The 17,146-nt window shown below is 49.3% G+C and overlaps 4 protein-coding genes across 4 annotated transcripts; 2 read left to right on the top strand and 2 right to left on the bottom strand.

The window, feature by feature from the left end:
• Nucleotides 1-200: 200 nt before the first annotated feature.
• EURHEDRAFT_455775 (putative TMEM1 family protein) lies at nucleotides 201-4,721 on the top strand (the record flags this gene model as incomplete). Its single annotated transcript, XM_040784297.1, has 3 exons — nucleotides 201-240; nucleotides 308-2,880; nucleotides 2,934-4,721. 3 exons carry the CDS (start codon nucleotides 201-203, stop codon nucleotides 4,719-4,721), a joined length of 4,401 nt encoding a protein of 1,466 aa, XP_040639182.1.
• Nucleotides 4,722-6,544: 1,823 nt separating this feature from the next.
• Nucleotides 6,545-8,006, top strand: EURHEDRAFT_402668 (oleate delta-12 desaturase odeA; the record flags this gene model as incomplete). Its single annotated transcript, XM_040780157.1, has 2 exons — nucleotides 6,545-7,544; nucleotides 7,597-8,006. 2 exons carry the CDS (start codon nucleotides 6,545-6,547, stop codon nucleotides 8,004-8,006), a joined length of 1,410 nt encoding a protein of 469 aa, XP_040639183.1.
• A 587-nt stretch (nucleotides 8,007-8,593) lies between these two features.
• Nucleotides 8,594-10,523, bottom strand: EURHEDRAFT_500242 (putative DNA repair protein (Rad57)). Its single transcript, XM_040785737.1, has 2 exons — nucleotides 10,041-10,523; nucleotides 8,594-9,981 (listed from the first exon to the last, which is right to left on the bottom strand). The coding sequence occupies exons 1-2, from the start codon at nucleotides 10,439-10,441 to the stop codon at nucleotides 8,700-8,702; spliced, it is 1,683 nt and encodes a 560-aa protein (XP_040639184.1). The 5' UTR covers nucleotides 10,442-10,523; the 3' UTR covers nucleotides 8,594-8,699.
• A 5,568-nt stretch (nucleotides 10,524-16,091) lies between these two features.
• EURHEDRAFT_412315 (uncharacterized protein) lies at nucleotides 16,092-16,727 on the bottom strand. The gene is made up of 2 exons (XM_040781875.1): nucleotides 16,455-16,727; nucleotides 16,092-16,403 (listed from the first exon to the last, which is right to left on the bottom strand). The coding sequence occupies exon 2, from the start codon at nucleotides 16,330-16,332 to the stop codon at nucleotides 16,123-16,125; it is 210 nt and encodes a 69-aa protein (XP_040639185.1). The 5' UTR covers nucleotides 16,333-16,403; nucleotides 16,455-16,727; the 3' UTR covers nucleotides 16,092-16,122.
• Between the last annotated feature and the right edge of the window lie 419 nt (nucleotides 16,728-17,146).

Genomic DNA, 17,146 nt, shown 5'->3' on the forward strand with positions numbered 1-17,146 from the left:
GCGTGTCTGGACAACCGTCGCGCGGAGAACAACCAAACAACAGCGCCAGGCACTCTCTAAGCACCGCCTGCGATTGTCACAATTGAAGATTTGGTCTCCTGTTTTATCGTTTGGGGAATTGTCCCTTTACTTTAACCCAAACGGAATGCCATTTTGAAGTACTTATTTTCTTCCCCTCTTTCCCTTAGAGTACGGGAAATATGGACACATCACCGCAGGCGGGCTCCAGCAATGTGACCGGTAAGTGGGAGAGACGTCCTCCAATTCTTTCTGTTTGTTCATTGACTAATTAATTATCTTTCTATAGTCGAATACACTGATCCATCCGGCCTATTCCCTCTGGTCCAGCCCATCTTCGAAAACAAACTCCCGTTCAAGAACCTCCACTGGAAGTCCCCCAGTCGTCCCGTCCGCTCGATCGAATCCCTCCGCATCGGCTTCGTCCCTGCAGTGCAACAAGACAATACAGAGCGCAAACCCTCTAGTGATACGCCCCCTGGTACTGTTCCACACCGACGCCATCAGATTCCAGGTCTACGACAGACGCCATACTTGAAGATCTACCTACTTCGATGCGACGATAACGACACCTACAAGGCCACCGCCCGGAAAGCAGTGCGCGAATGGATCAAAACCCAAGCCTCGACGCCACAAAACAATACCTCTTCTTCGTCGACGACTACTTCTAGTAGCCAGGAGAAACACGATGCCTTTGAGTGGTTGGTTGTCCATGTCGTGCAGGATGGAGACGGCGCTGAGAAGGCCGCGAGTACGTCGAAATGGGGCCAGCGTACCACTTCTGTGCTGGAGAAGCTCAAGGCCGACTTTAACGGATCGTCAAAGTCTTCAGTAGACCGGGTCGCTCAGTTACGGCTTCCTAAACCGGGAACAACGCAGAAACCGTCCGAGCTGTCTGATCAAATCGAGGACTTGGTGGAAAAGATGAAGAATGCGATTCTGGCGTCGTTTGATCTCCGGGTTGCACAGTATGAAGAGGATATCAAGGAGAAGGACTCGCAACGGAGTCTTCCAGGTTGGAACTTCTGTACGTTCTTCATCTTGAAGGAAGGTCTTGCGAGAGGTTTTGAGAACGTGGGATTGTTTGAAGATGCGCTAGTTGGGTACGATGAGCTTGCTGTTGGGCTGGATAGCGCAATCCATGAGCAGCTTGAGGGAAGTGGTGATCACCATGGTAGCGCTTTATTGACGTACAGCAAGGATTGGAATGGGATGGCCAAAAAGGCACTGGAGTCTCTGCCGGCTGGAGGTGATGATCCGAAGAATGAGGGCGAGGGGGAAATTACCCCGATTCCGGGAATCGAATCTAGCGATTTTCCATTCGATTCAACTAAAAAGCCCTACCGGGAGATGATCTTGGCCAGTGATATCTCCATTTTCGATTTCCGGACCTACGTCTTTTCGCGACAACTGACGCTACTTCTGAGGGCAGCACGAGCCCCATCAGTGGTCAACGAGGACCAGGAATTATTCAAGAAGGAAAAGAAGCCTGAGAATTTGATGCTGCTTTCAGAAACATGCGAGAGAGCCACTGAGTTCATCGCTCTTGCGGCACGGACGCTCCGATGCGATCTGGAATATGGCCTGGCCGAGGTGGACAACGCATCCAAGGCCGAAATAATCAACAACATTGTGTCTTCCTGGACGTATGCTGCTACGTCGCAAATCCTGTCTCAGACTACAGCACCAAGCCTTACGCTTCCTGACACCATTCGTGCCATCGAAAAGTCGATGGAGTCTTCCTCATCATCAGCTGCCGCCGAGATCAGACCTGATGTTCCCAAACGCTCTAGTTCCCTGATTACCTCGCCTGCTCCTCGCCCCCCTCGTCCAGCAAGTCAGGATATCTTTGATGTCCTTGCTCCTGTCCACACCCGTCCTGGATCGGATCCGAAGCCTGTGCCTAGTCTAAACCCTAAAACTGGTTCAGAGCAACTGGCGTCTGGAAGGGGGGAGTTATATTTGCTGTCTCGCCGGGTTCTGGAAGATATTGCTGGACGGCGTGGCTGGAAAGAGAAATGGAATGACCTCGGTCTTCTTTTCGACAGTAAAGGTGCTGGTGAGGGAGGAGACATGAAAGAAATATCGTTGGACGATGCGCAACTGGGCGGGACCCAAGTGCCTCCCAAGCCAACCTCATCTTCTCTCTGCGGTATTGACCTACCCGGACTGAAGACTGCTTTGCAATCGAGACGCGCCTTCCGCGCTCTGTATGAGGAACTCACAGATCAGATGTTCCGTCATAATATCGCAGCAAATCGTCCCTATTCCGCCGAGATGGCTATTGCAGACACTGCTTTACTACGATACCGTCAAGCCGACTACAGCGCAGCGGCAGCCCACTTTCACCAGATCGCCCCGTTCTACGGCAATAAGCACTGGAACGTCCTGGAGGGAGCTATCTTGGAGGTGTATGCGCGGTGCTTGAAGGAATTGAAGAAGAGTGAGGAATACGCTCGCATGCTTCTCCGTCTCCTGGCCAAATTTGCTGCGCACACGCAGGCCAATTTGACTGGGCACCAGCAGAAGATTCTCGGTACTTCTCCTATATTATCGCCGGTGTCTCCGTACGTTGACGAACTATTCGAGACGTCAAGTACGCTGCAGAAGGAAGTTTCTGCTTCTTTGTCGGATTTCTTTGCGGATATGCGCGTTGACCCTGTGGTTCTTCATTACGAAGATAGAGATGGGTTCCAGGTTCAGCTTTACTTGCGTTTTCTGTTAGGGAAACAGATTGATGTCGATACCGTCAAGGTCCGGCTTGTCAGTGCCAATGGGTCTCAGAGTAATGAGCATTGGATTGAGACTTGCGCTAGGACTGTTGTCAAGTCGACCTCGACGCGGTTGCTCATTGATTCTTCGGTAAGTCAAACACCTAGAGCTTGGCTTACTCTCGTGTTAATGAAATACTATAGACAAGCCTCCAAGGGAAGTACTATGTGGATCGCATTGAGATGCGAGCAGGCAACATTTTGTTTACGCTGGGAGGTGGAAAACACTCTGCCCTTCCCTTGGGCCTCCGAGAAAGCCTAGACGCTACAGATGAAGATGGTCGGTCTTATGTTTACTGCTACCCGCCACCCGAAGGTCTCCAGGCCAGGGTTGTGTCTACCCGCCTGATCAATCTGGAAGAGATGCGGTCACTGGAATTGGAGCTTCACAGCGGACGAAACAACATTAAGAGCGGGACGATTCGAGTACGACCCGCGACGGCTGGGCTTCGACTACGGAGCGCAGAGGCGGAGCTCGTAGAGGGCGACATGAACATCACGGCCAATAATGAATCAGGGAATATTGAATTCTCCCAGTTCGGGTCAAGGTCTTTTGTTCGGTTCCGAATTCCGTATACGGTCGAGGAGAATCACCCGATGTTGTCTGCGCGGGCGGAGGTTACTTACGAGACAGAACATGGACGGTTTTCGTACTCGTCGGTCCATAACGTTGTTTCTGCCCTTCCGATCAGTGTCAATGTGCAGGATATCTTCAAGGATGAAGCTCTATTCTCGCGGTTTACGATCAGTCCGGCTATGATGGTCCCTCTGCGGATACTTGGCTGCAGCATTCCCAGCTCGGACGTATATCAGGTTGAATCGAATGTCCGGGAAAAGGTGGCGTGGGATGTATTCCCCAATCAGCCAGCGTCATTGCTCTACAAAATTCTGCCACGAAAGGATGGTATCGCTTCCCCAGGGGCCAAAGGCTCACTGCGCCTGACTGTTGAGTTCACATGCATTGACGACGAGTGTCTGGATTCTGTTGAAAAGACATTCCGAGCCGACATCGAAGCGAGCGAATTCCGCCGTCATACGTCTATACTCACGTCACACATCATAGACGCATTCCGGGCCCAGTTATCAACGTCAGATATGGAAGTAGTCGCACTAACACGGGAGGTTGGGACGCTCGCGTACGAGAGCGTCCGTTGGGAAACCCTTTTTAGCGCCCTGAAAGGCCCAGCTGAGGACTTGCGAAAATGGCTCGTGGACTGGCACCACAAACACCCGACCATCACCCTCCCGCCCCAACAACCCATAATCCCCAGCCGACGCATCGTGATCCCCGTCGACATCCCAGAGATCCAGGTTGTGCACACGGCCGAACTTCGACTGGGGCCCCTGGCCGACGCACAACCCACCACCACGCACGCGGCAGTTGGGCAGATGATCGCCGCGGAGCTACGCCTACGTCACACGCGGAGATGGTGTTCACCAGAACACCAAGAGCATGCTGGTAGCGCGCTGGAATTCGCATACGAACTCCATACCAACCCGGAGTTATGGCTCGTGGGAGGTCGCCGGCGAGGGAATTTTCTGGCCTGCGAGGGCGAAACCACGACGTTTGCTGTGATGCTTTTACCACAGAAGGCAGGCCATTTGCTTCTGCCGGGGTTGGAGATTAAGGCCTTTGTGCCGGCTTCATCTACGCCCACTGTGGTCACAACACCGTCGACGACTGCCGCCACCACACTAGCTGCTGCTGCTACTGCAACAGCGGGATCGGGCAATGCCGGGGCACCCTTGCAGCGGAGGCAGATCGCGTGCGAGGTGGATTATCGTAATCACGGTGAGACGGTGCAGGTGCTGCCGGATCTCCGCAAGACGACAGTGAGTCTGAGCACGTCTGGGGGGAGCCAGAATGGCGGAGGATCATGGTTGGTTGATTCCGAGCGACGGGTGTATAGCAATAATATCACTAGCCAGTGAACATACAAGTACATAATCCATTTGGTATAAGTTCAGTTCAGCTGAGATGGCGGAATATGGCTGCGATGAGAGGCGTGTATTGAGAGTGTAATTTGCAAAGAGTGATACTGTATGATATACTAGCGCCCGAGACTGACAGCCTAAAAGGGTAAAGGCAGAGAGACCCACCGGCTCAACAAAAACGCAGAGTTTTCCCCAACAAGACTAAGACTCGGCTCTGCGCTGTCTCGGTAGTGTGATCAGTCCTCAATTTACTCATCTATTTAATACAGAAAACTATGTACGGGGCATACAACGGACAATACTTATATTGATACCACCATATATATCTAATTGAAAATACCTATCCTGTACAAAAATAGTTTCTACTTATGTATTTGTACTTGTACCACAAAATCACATGTTACAAGAAAAGCTAGCTGTACATGCATCATGGGCATATATATTCCGTCTCTGATTGGTCAATTCTGATAACCACAGACCCTGGGCTGATCTTAGGATTTGTGGCGGGAGAAAAAGTGGGCCGGTCGATGTTCTGGAAGGATTGGGCTCACATGTTCAGACTATAGTATGGTTCAGTATGTATTGTAGAGTGTAGGATAGCGCTGAGAGAGTATATATATTTTCAAGAGATAAATAATTGTAATTATGCACATATTCATTGTATGCAGGATAACCAATTGGGTATAAGCGTAGAGAACAAAGTTATGGAGGTTGTATACTCCGGAACATGTGATTTGATTTACTCCAGGTCTGATAAGAAAGCCCCGAATCATCTCCGCCCCACCACTTTCGGTTGGAGTACGGAGTACCCCTCACGCAGCTACGATCATTCTCTGCACATGTACGGAGTAAGGATGTGAATGCTAGATTCTTACCTACCTCTCTCTACATAGCACTGCACTCTACGCAGTATAAATTTTTTTTTTTACCTCGGGGTACACTGTATAGAGTACATGTGATTGTTGAGAAAGCCATTCTTCCCCTCTGCCCGGATCCACTCACGATCGCCATTGGTGCGGGCGGTGAGCTGCCACAGAGTACCATACAGAGTACATACTCTGTACAATGCCAATGTTCAATACTCTGTACAGGTCAGTACAGCAAAACACCTGTTCATATGCGGTGTGCGCCCAAAGAAGGCTGAACAGTGGTTGGTCATTAGAGTTGCTGAGGTGCAGTCACGCTGCAGGAGAGCTGAACCATGGCATATTTGAAAATTACCCGCTCAAGGCAAATCTGCAGAGTCTGCACCAATGGCATTGTAAATCATCTCTGAAAATTACCAATACGATCTTTCGGTACGGTACCTGGCACGCATCCAAACACAGATCCTCATCCAGATTCTCTCTCCTTTCTCTTGCTCTCTTCTGAATTTTCTCTCCTTTCCTTTCTCGTCTTTTTCTCTTCAGCTGCTTGCCGTCTTTTATTTTCCCTGGGGGTTCCGCTGGTCCCTGCACTTGCCATCTCTCTTTCTTTCTCCCTCTCTCCTTTCCTCGACCCTCTTTTAATAACCCTCCAGTCGCCGTTGAGCAGTTGAAAACCGGGGCCCTTCCAGACGCCGTTTAGTTTGTTGGTTTGTTTTTCTGCGTGTTGATCCGGTGAGTGCGTGGCGTTGTTTAGCTGTCTGTCATCCGTCCCTCCCCACACCCTTTCTCATTCTTCGGTTCTTTTAAGAGTCGTAACCCCCCTCTCCCCTCCTCTCCCCCGACTCTTTTCTTTCTCCCACTCCAGTTAGAACTTCTTCCTGGCACAGTCCTCCGGATCAATTGACTGACAATACCTCGACTAGTCAGTCTATCCTTACCGGAGATCAACCAACCATGTCTTCCACTGCTCTCCCTAAGCGCGTTGCGCTGCACCGCAACCCTACCACCGATTCTAGCAACGTCTCGGCCTCTCCCTCTCCCCTGGACAGCCCTCGTCACTCGCCCTCGTCCACCTCTCTCTCGTCCATGGGGTCGGATGCTGAAAAGGAGGGTCAGAGCAAGATGATCGACACCTATGGCAATGAGTTCAAGATCCCCGACTACACCATCAAGCAGATCCGGGATGCTATCCCTGCCCACTGCTTCGAGCGCTCTGCCGTCAAGAGTTTGTCCTATGTGGCCCGGGATATCGCCGTCATCGCCTCCATCTTCTATGTCTTTCAGAACTTTGTGACCCCCGAGAACGTGCCTTCTTACCCTCTCCGGTTTGCTCTGTGGGGGCTGTACACTATTCTTCAGGGTCTCTTCGGTACCGGTATCTGGGTTTTGGCTCATGAATGTGGTCACCAGGCGTTCTCGCCTTCCAAGAGGCTGAATGACACTGTCGGTTGGATCTGCCATTCTGCTCTACTCGTCCCTTACTTCTCGTGGAAGATCTCCCACGGAAAGCACCACAAGGCCACCGGTAACATCGCTCGTGACATGGTCTTTGTCCCTAAGACGCGCCCTGAGTATGCCTCCCGCGTTGGCAAGGCTATCCACGAATTAAACGAGCTGCTCGAGGAGACCCCCTTCCTCACCGCCAGCAACGTTATCATGCAGCAGCTGTTTGGTTGGCCCATGTACCTCCTCACCAACGTTACTGGTCACAACAACCACGAGAACCAGCCCGAGGGCCGTGGCAAGGGTAAGCGCAACGGTTACTTTAGCGGTGTCAACCACTTCAACCCCTCCAGCCCTCTGTATGAGGCCAAGGACGCCAAGCTCATTCTCCTGAGTGACCTCGGTCTCGCTATCACCGGTTCGGTTTTGTACTTTATCGGTACCAACTATGGCTGGCTCAACTTGCTCGTGTGGTATGGAATTCCTTACCTCTGGGTGAACCACTGGCTTGGTAAGTTCTCTTCCGTTCAAGAAGAAAACACAAGAAAACTAATTAAGACAAGTGGCCATCACTTATCTCCAACACACCGACCCCTCCCTCCCCCACTACCAGCCTGAGGTCTGGAACTTTGCCCGTGGTGCTGCCGCCACTATCGACCGTGACTTCGGTTTCGTCGGCCGTCACATCCTCCATGGGATCATCGAGACTCACGTCCTCCACCACTATGTCAGCACCATCCCCTTCTACAACGCCGACGAAGCTAGCGAGGCCATCAAGGAGGTCATGGGCAGCCACTACCGCACCGAGGCTCACACCGGCTGGACTGGATTCTTCAAGGCTATGTGGACCAGCGCTCGCACCTGCCAGTGGGTTGAACCCACCGAGGGTGCCAAGGGCGAGAGCCAGGGCGTGCTCTTCTACCGCAACACCAACGGCATTGGTGTCCCTCCGGCCAAGGTTGCTGCCAACTAAGTCAAGAACAAGCAAGCATCTGGTCAGACCCATCTGGTCCAGTATGGTGAAGACGCCTCGTGGTCACTCGCAGGATCGAAAATTGCCACGATACATGGAAACAACACACATTTGTCAGATGAATGATCGATTTAGTTAAACATATCATGTTGGTTGATTAGAAAAGGCGTATTTGGAGGTGAAAATTTTTTCTGTCCGTCATTTTTTGTTGGTGTATCTTGTTTCTTTCCCTTCTCATCCATCGTCCCCCCCCAATAATATTTGTGATTTAATCTGGGGAGAACAGCCCGTCTGTCTGTGTGCACATTTCTCTCGTCTCACATTTCTTGCATGATCATTCGTTTCATACATAGGCCGCCGGCACTGTCTGTCGGCGGAGTCGCCACGAGATCACGAATCAGCTAGTTATTTGCCAATAGATGATTGCAGTTAAATGAACTTGTTTAACAAAGGTTCTCGGTAGGAAGTAAAGTATACAGGGCAAACATGAAATGAAAACCAGGAGTATGTGGGGTTGGGATGTATTCGGCTCCCGGGAAAACCGCGGAGCCTCATTTCTTAAAGTACCATTTATAGCAATGTTATATGCAGGATAATAGTCTTTATGCTTGTAAGAATTCCAGTGTAACTTCGAAAGCACGCTAAGCTATGTCATGTGCATTCATATCACATCCTGTCCTAACCATAACTGATCTATGATTCCGGCTCAGAACCAACACTCCTCAATCCACCCTTCCAAATCTCAAACTCGACTTCATCTTGAACAGTGCCCGTAGTGCCCTCGTCGACGGTAGATCCTGCCGTCCAGGGCGCGAAGACGAGTTTCATTGTTCGTTTGGCGAGTGTTCCCATGGGTTTCGGTGTCGGTGCCAATGGTATTGACGGAGGGGACTTTGGTGTTGGAGTTTGTTCAAAGGGCTGTTTCTGCTCTGGATTGGCGGTCATGTTGGCTTCTGGGTTATCTCGCACTGTCTTCGCTGTCGAGAATGGGTCAGGTTTGGTAATAGATGGCGGTATTTCATTCTGAGACTGAAATGCCCCCGGTCCATGGCCCTGCGTGCTCATGTACCCATCGTCGTAATCACCTTGGTCCAACGCCAACCCCGAGTCGTCTTTCTTCAACGCAATTCGGCACGCAATTTGCGTCGTCCAAACGAACCCTAACGCTGGTGTTTTGGGTGTTTGTCTCTGCAACGACGATATGTACGGTGAATCACCCCATCCCGTGAAAAAGCGTTGCTGGTGTAATAGGCTCAATGTTTCGTTGCGAACGGGGTTTCCGACTAGATACGAGCCGTCGAATTGCGGATCTTCTTCAAGGGGATAGGGAGATGAAGGGAAGGCAGGTGAAGAAGAGGGTGGGTGTTGGTTTTGTATTTGTAGGAGGTCGTTGTTGCTTTCTGCTCCTGGCCCTGATGCTAGGCGGCTTCTGGGCATGGGTGAATCTGGGGTTGGTTGAGGTGCGGTGGCAGCAGGTATTCGCGATGCGATATATGGAATATTATTATCCATTGGATCGAATCGGTCTGACACTTGATTCGCAACCACTATAGCGATGTCCTCCTTTGCCGCCATATTGCGCAGTAAATGTCCCAGTTTTGCTAACTCTCCGGACCGCGTCGATAGCGAATTGATATCATGCGATGAGTGCTCTGCGCGGAAATTCGCAGTTATGGAATCGATAACAACCAATCCAACATTATATCTTGCTATCGCGACAGGGAGCTGGTAATTGAGGATATGGTCCTGACTCTCCAGGTCCATCGCGTTGATGGCCAGGACATTCTGTAGGGATGGTCTCTGGTTCGGAGGAAGCGTCGAGAGGTATAGATTGGAATCGAGATATTGCGAGAGACGCGGCGTAGCTAGGGGCGCTTCGGTAGATATATAGATAGCTCTTTTGTTCAGGCCTCTGGGACTGGGGAGTTGGACGGCAAGAAGGAGGCTTAGGAGAAACTGCGTCTTGCCGCTCCCGCTGGTACCCTCAGCATGCCATGCACAAATCGAAACAAACACAGGGGGAGAAAGACCAACCTTTCACCTGTAATCTCCGTGACATAACCCGTCGGAATTCCACCCTCCAACAACTCATCCATCGCAGGATCCAACGTACTAACCGCACCCCATTGCGACAAATCTAACCTATTCAACACTCCCGGAACCATCGCCGCCTCCGTATCCAAGCTCGAAGACTGTGTGTTCCCCAACTCTTCCGGTGCTATGTCCCTTTCAAACCCCACATCGCGGTGTAAGGCGTCGATGATTTGCGCGGACAGGCGGCGGACATCGGCCGGGGGTACATGGGCGCGTTTTGCGATCTCGAGGGTGTCGAGGGTGATGAGGTCGACTGTATTGATGTTGTTTCGTTCGAGAGGGGGTAGTATGTGCGTGTAGGGTTTTGTTGGGAAGGAGGGGAGGATTGATAGAAGATCCATGTGTTGTGGAGGTGAAAGTTGAGATGGAGGGAAGATTAGTGCGGAGCGGAGCGGAGAGTTGAATTCGGACTATGGAGCACAGGTTTCAGCATATCGATACATTGGGTACTATTAGATATGACCTTGATATATCTATGTTCCTATATATACTGACTTTCTAAAGACAGGTCCTACTTTCAGACACTTCCCTGGGGAAGCTGATATATATACTGGTCACCGCCCACCAAACCAACAGGTAGTATGATTCCGAATGTTAGTTACAGTTGATTGTTAGGTCTGTAATGATTTGTCCTTTAACTTTCGCTCCATATCAGCTATGAGCATGACCAGTCTCCATGCAATGCAGCACCAGCAACTACTGCTTCACGACATTGACACGCCCATTCTCGTAGGCTATCTCATGAGGTGTTATTTGGCAGTCACGCACGCAAGTCCCCTGGATGTGACAATGCTCACTTCGATGAGTTCAGTCTGTCTAGTGCAGTTCATTCTCTACTGAAAATGGTACGTGAATGGCTAGTAGCATGTTAGCTATGTAGAATAACATCAGAAAGGGCATAAGTACATCTTCAATTCATAACGGCCACTCCCATGCTGAGCATGCCATTCGGTGACTTTCTCGAATAAGACGAACAAGAAACTGGGGTGACGGTTATCCTGATTAATTGGTCCCAATTCTTCTCTCCGGTGAACTAAAGTGTCACCTTCGTCAATAACTTGGAGATCACCGTTGTGGTAAGCATGAAGAACGGCTCTAAGGTTCATTAAATCTTTGTGGTCAGTACCGTGCCGATATATATAATTTAGAGCTATATCTTCCATAGAACATCGCAGTGAAGGTTTTGGGACTCATCCAGGTCGAATCTATTAGCGTATCAGTGGTGGTATAAGGTTAGGAAAGTTACTTGCAGACGGCAGAGGAGTAGCTTCAAGGACTTTCTATATTCCATGCTGGCACAATTCTACGTTGGTCTCCGTCTGACATAGTTTTCCAGGCTGTCGATAATCTTTTAGCGGCCCGTTTCATCACGCTTGTGGATGGCGTTTTCAACTTCATTTCTTGGATATACTTCCCAGCACTTGGGTCAATCGTCAGCAACTGAGATCTTTTATGGCCTCCCTGAGCTGATCCAATAGGAATTGAGCCAGATCTTAGAACAAAGGGAATAAATGGATTTAATGGCTATCTAAAATATGTCACAGTTACTCGTTCATCCACTATCAAGAGCAAAGCCAACTGGAACAGACACTCCGCATTGAGTGATGGCGTCTGTATGTATTAGTCCTGCGCTACTCATGTTGAACATTTAAATTCCGACTTACTCAAGTTGCAATCTCCAACTCTCACCAACGATACAAAACAGTCCCGGTTTCCATTATACCCCCAGCGTCTTAGATCTCAGAAAGACTGTACAGACACGAGGAGGCCAATGGGAAAAAAAAGGATTGACTTACTTATTGCCTTGAATTTCCTCGCCCCTGTTCCAGATGCAGTCGATATCCCGGGAGCTGCCTGGAGGAAACGTACTCTTAATATCGCAATTGCCAGGGCAGAAACGGCAATTTGCAATGTCAGAGCCGGTAATCCTGCAGGTTTCGGCGGCAGCGATGCCTATGTAGGCAAGAAAGGCGTACAATAGCATTTTGTTGCTTCCTCAGCTGTTGTGGAAGAATTATGAAACAAATTTATGAAAGAAACAGGGATGACCGATTGTATTATTTCTTAGTGACCATGTGTGCTTCCATCATGCTGACTCTTACAAATTTCCGGAGTACGATTCCGGAAGAGCTTTTTACTTGTTTCTTCCGGATAGTGCAACGACTGAAGAAAGCTCTAGTAGTACATAGCTACGGGGTATGCTATAACTAGAACCTTCGTCAAAGTATGGGATCGGACCAAGTGCCATGAACCAGTCAGGGCTCATTTACCAACATCCAGGCGTAGAACTTGATAACTTCATGGAACATGAAAATATTGTCCGAGATTCAACTAAACTCGACCGATAGTACTACTGACATAAATTATGTGTACTTGTATGTCTCATAGTGAGTTATCTAAGTTATTCATCACCATCATGTGGACTCTTATATGCTATTGAGTATTATAGCGAGTATATCTCATGGCCAGTTGGTGGGCTGGCCTTTTTTCATAGAATTGTTAGCGCCAGCGTTCATTGTTCGCATGTTGAGCATCAATGGCGAGTCGGGTAGCTGACATAGATGTGCTCGGAATTCAGCTCTCGATGGCCTGAGAATGTAAAGTGAAAAGGAAAAATCAGCAGACTAAGTATTACTCGATCCATGACGTACAGACTATACAACAAAATGTCAATTCCAGAATGTTCACAAAATTGTCCGGAATACATTTCCGAGAACTCAATTCCTTCACTTCCAAAACTGCCACTATTCCGGCAGCTTTCGCTTCTTCAGCTCCGCAACCCTGGCTTCGACCAAAGACATAATTTCCTAACCCTCCGAGTTCCGTGCTTAATCCAGCATCTTCTCAATGGGAGAGCAAATATCATCCCGGCGGCCATAAAACGATCGAGCATATGGTGGGAATGGATGCAACAGATGAAATCACCGTGTTAGAATAATTGTCCTCCTTCCTTTCGGGCATTCATGCTGCTGAAAATTTCCGGGTATTGGTTTCTACTCGGACGAAACGTGCAGTCATATGTTCCGGTACCAGATTGGAAGGATTGGAGGGTGATGGGAGAACCTCGTGCCTCCTATCCAGGGAGGGCACTATCAAAAATCCCCAGAGGCCAATAGAGAGGCGTCATTTCAGCCATCAACATCAAGTTTAGATAGTCAAGTGAACTGGCTTTTCTCGGTAGCTTGACAGTGGATGAAGTGGTGCTCACCATGGACAAGTACCTTTCACTGGACCAGAATACACAGGATGAGATTACCGAGAAATATCGGGAGCTTCATGACAAGATCCAGGCTGAGGGAATATACAAGTGCAACCGTACTACTTATGTCTAGGAATTTGGGCGCCGCTCATTAATTTTTGGTCTCATGCTGCTTCTCCTTCATACTGGGTGGTACTGTACCAGCACCATCTTTCAGGGCTGGTTCTGATCACAGCTTGTTCGTGCGGTCCATGATGCTGGCAACATGGATATTACACGTAATTTGACGATTGACAGCCAGGTTGGTATGGTTAATACTGCTCCAATTGAAGGCCTTTCACTGGGCTGAAGGAAACGTACGCACAACGTACATCATATCGTGACCAACGCGCCAGAGCACGACCCTGATAATCAGCATCAGCCATTCTTCGCCGTGGGCCACCGGTTCCTTGGTAGTCTATTTGCTACCTATCATGAGCGGTTTACGTCTTATGATGCCGTGGGAAAGCACTTGGTTCGTTACCGGGCCTTTCTCTATTACCCAGTTCTGATGTTTGGCCGGTTCAGCCTGTATGTCCAATCGTGGGTCTCTCTCAACCAGGGCCAAGGCCCTCGAAAGGGCACTGTATGGTGGCATCGCTGGTTTGAGATTGTGGAAAACTTAGTATTCTGGTATTGGTTCGGTTATCTCCTTGTCTACAAGTCAATCCTAACAGCCTGGGCTCGATTCGCCTTTGTCATGGACAGTCACATGGTCACGATGCCACTACACGTGTAGTTCACATTATCTCATTTTGCTATGTCGACTACCGACCTTGGTCCAACCGAGTCCTTCCCCCAAAAAATGCTGCGGACGACCATGGGTATCGACTGTCCGGAATGGTCAGACTTTTTCCACGGTGGTCTTCAATTCCAGGCGATCCACCATTTGTTCCTCAGGGTTCCGCGCGTCATAACCTCCGGCCAACTCAAAAGTCGGTGCTGCGGTTTTGCCGTGAGGTTGGCATTCCGTATGCGCTGTATGGGTTGTGGGTGGGAATCGGAAGGTGGTGGGGAGCTTGGTAGAGGTTAGTCGGCAGGCTGCTATTCTGGTACACTGTCAGAGGACTATTGCGAAACGAGGGGATCTGATTTATGGTCGTTGATCGATCACGTTCCCATACAAGCTCACGAATTGTACGCATACTAGCCGCCTATGCTTGACATCATTGTATTAGATGCCAGCGGTTATCACCACACACCATATCTACTCCTTGTGGTCTTTCTCCAACAGGAATCCAACGAATCGATATAATTCAAATATACTAATCTGTAAAACACTCCCTCCCCTCCCCCCACCACTCAATTACATCAACCATTCTTTGGCTTCGTGGATGCAAGACATCTCAACCTGTCCTGCAGGTCCCCTCGATACGAGAAGAACTCCAAGCAACAACGAACCAATAGAACACCAAGCGGATATAAGACGCGATCGGGCGATCTCGATGTATTGATTGATTGATCGTCACCTGGTGTATGGTTTGGGAGGGAGAAGATTTCACGGGTTCGGGGCGGTCACCGGAGTTCTCCGTGTTCTTTGCACATACGTCGGATCCCGATAACTATTTATTAATTGTGGTGTCGGAGGCGATGCGGTGCGATGCAAATTTTGACTGAGAATTAGGCAGGTGACTGAGCGTTCCGTATCACGAGTATACGTTTTAGTTTGTGTCTAACTCTCTCTCACTCTATGATGGTGTGCAGTAAGACTATTTAACCGAAATGAAAGTTCGCCCAATCAGAAGATCACTTTCACTATCTCCGAAAGAAGATCCTTAATTGGCCCCTCGGTGAATAGACTTTGACAGGGCTCAGGGTTCATTTAGATGGAGGAATGCGATTGGTGGCTGTTTCGGGTAAAAAGAAAAAAGCAATGGTCTGTGCGTGGTCATAGGACCGTGTACTCATGAGAGGAGTACTCCGTACTATGTTCTGGATTGAATTGTGTTCTGTATGCAAATGCGGAGTGATGTAGGGGTACTCCACTGCCATCCAAGCATGAACAATCAATGGTTCGTGGTCGCACAATACAATCCCATTTTTACAAGTACGCAGTACTGCAGAATGCAGTGCAGGTCGTATTTCCTGGTTACTGGTTACTGGACACCGACCCAAAGTTTCGTTCTTACATATGTGCAGAGTCCATCAACCTGGTACAGCCAGTTGTATCACCACCGGAGAATTGACCGCACCAAGGCCCAGCTGATGAACCAATCATGATATGCACGAGGGAAGGCTGGTTAGCTTCGGCTCCGAAGTCGTGAGTCATGTAAAACCATGTAATCCCATCGGCGAGGTTCTGGTACGTATGTCCCATGGCTGTGGTCTGCCCTTGTACAAGCTTAGCTGGATTCCGTTCATCAATTTTTCTCTTTGTCAACCACGGATTAGCCAAACTTCAGAATTTTACATAGTCTCATTTAGCCTAAATATTCGTCACTATTCTCACTATTCTACATTTGTACTAACTCGGTCCTGTTAATACCGGATTCGGCCGGAAACTGGAGCCATTTTTTATTCGGTCCGCACCGCCGGGGTCTGGGTGGGCTCAGTTATTTGAAACCAGCCAATAGGAATCCATGACGAGCGCCATGGTGGAACCACCAAGAGGGTCACGGACCATTGACAGGCCGGAATTGGGAGTGGTGGGGTGCTTCCGCATGTGGTATGGTTGTACAGATAGGTATACTTCGTACCGCGTGGCCTTTTTGGGATAGTGTGATAAGGTACTTGATATGGGTATGGAGTAGGGGTAGAGTTATAATGTTTGAAGTGTGTACAGAGTTAATTTGGATCGATAGAATATGAAAGGCATGAAAAGCAAAGTGTAAATCCAGCGATCCAGCTGACAATTAGTACTATATACGTACAAGTAATACGATCCAACCAAGTCATCCCTGTCGAATCTATCGGCCAACGCAGCCCGGGATCTGTTCGTTGCAGATCCAATTTACCGTTGTGATAGTATCGGCATGCTTGCACAAGTAGCACCATCTTTTTAATTAAGGGTTGACACCGTTGGAAACACTCCCGGTACTATTGGGATCGGGACTGGGACGTGATAGGTATGATCATCTGGTGGCCCAAAGTTGGTACGGAGTGCTTACTGCGCTTAGGTGCTTATTGATGTCGTGGCTGAATCTCGGATAATCCGAAAAGAGTGCGTGTACATAATCTGTGATGTAGGAAGAGACAAAATTGGGTGGAATGTACCGAGAATAAAAGCAGCCGAGATACGCGCAATAAGTCTGTTGTTATAGAGCACCTATATTTCAGCACATGTATCCGATCCGTTGGACTGGGACACAGCATGCTGACGAGCTCCAGCTTGGGATTCTGCAGTTATTGTGTTACTCTTTGTCTAGTACTTAATTACCACGTACTCGCACTACTCTCCCTAAATGGCACTATTACTCTGACAGAAGCACTTAATAAATAGGAGATCCGACGGGAAAAAGTTTCCTCTAAGCGAAGCATCATCCCTGTCGCCAAGAGCCACTAATCGCACTAGCCCCGGAGGTAGTGGAGCAGACAAAAATAATCCCTCCCGTGACAGGATGAAACCACGGACCACTCTCATTGTCCGCCAACCCGCTGCCCTGTCCGGGAAACCTAACAGATCCATTTCTTTTCCCTATAGCCAATTAAAAAAATAATCATGCCCGGTAACATCCCAGATCCACTGCTCTGGCTCGTCCAAGTGGATATTCTCCCCACTGGCCAACCACTTAGCTCGCGTCAGAACTTCCGGTAAAGAAAAACCTCGTACCTGACGTACGGGTTCGATACCAGCAGTCAGTGCCCCTTA

Source organism: Aspergillus ruber (genome assembly GCF_000600275.1).
Source record: "Aspergillus ruber CBS 135680 unplaced genomic scaffold scaffold00012, whole genome shotgun sequence".
Lineage (NCBI taxonomy): Eukaryota > Fungi > Ascomycota > Eurotiomycetes > Eurotiales > Aspergillaceae > Aspergillus > Aspergillus ruber.

What these genes read in the sequence shown, in the direction of transcription:
- EURHEDRAFT_500242 (XM_040785737.1), bottom strand. Translation starts at nt 10,441, where the DNA reads ATGGATCTTCTATCAATCCTCCCCTCCTTCCCAACAAAACCCTACACG. An exon ending in ACGGAGATTACAGGTGAAAG is followed by an intron (nt 9,982 to 10,040) that starts GTTGGTCTTTCT and finishes TGAGGGTACCAG; the next exon opens with CGGGAGCGGCAAGACGCAGT.
- EURHEDRAFT_412315 (XM_040781875.1), bottom strand. Translation starts at nt 16,332, where the DNA reads ATGGTGCTACTTGTGCAAGCATGCCGATACTATCACAACGGTAAATTG.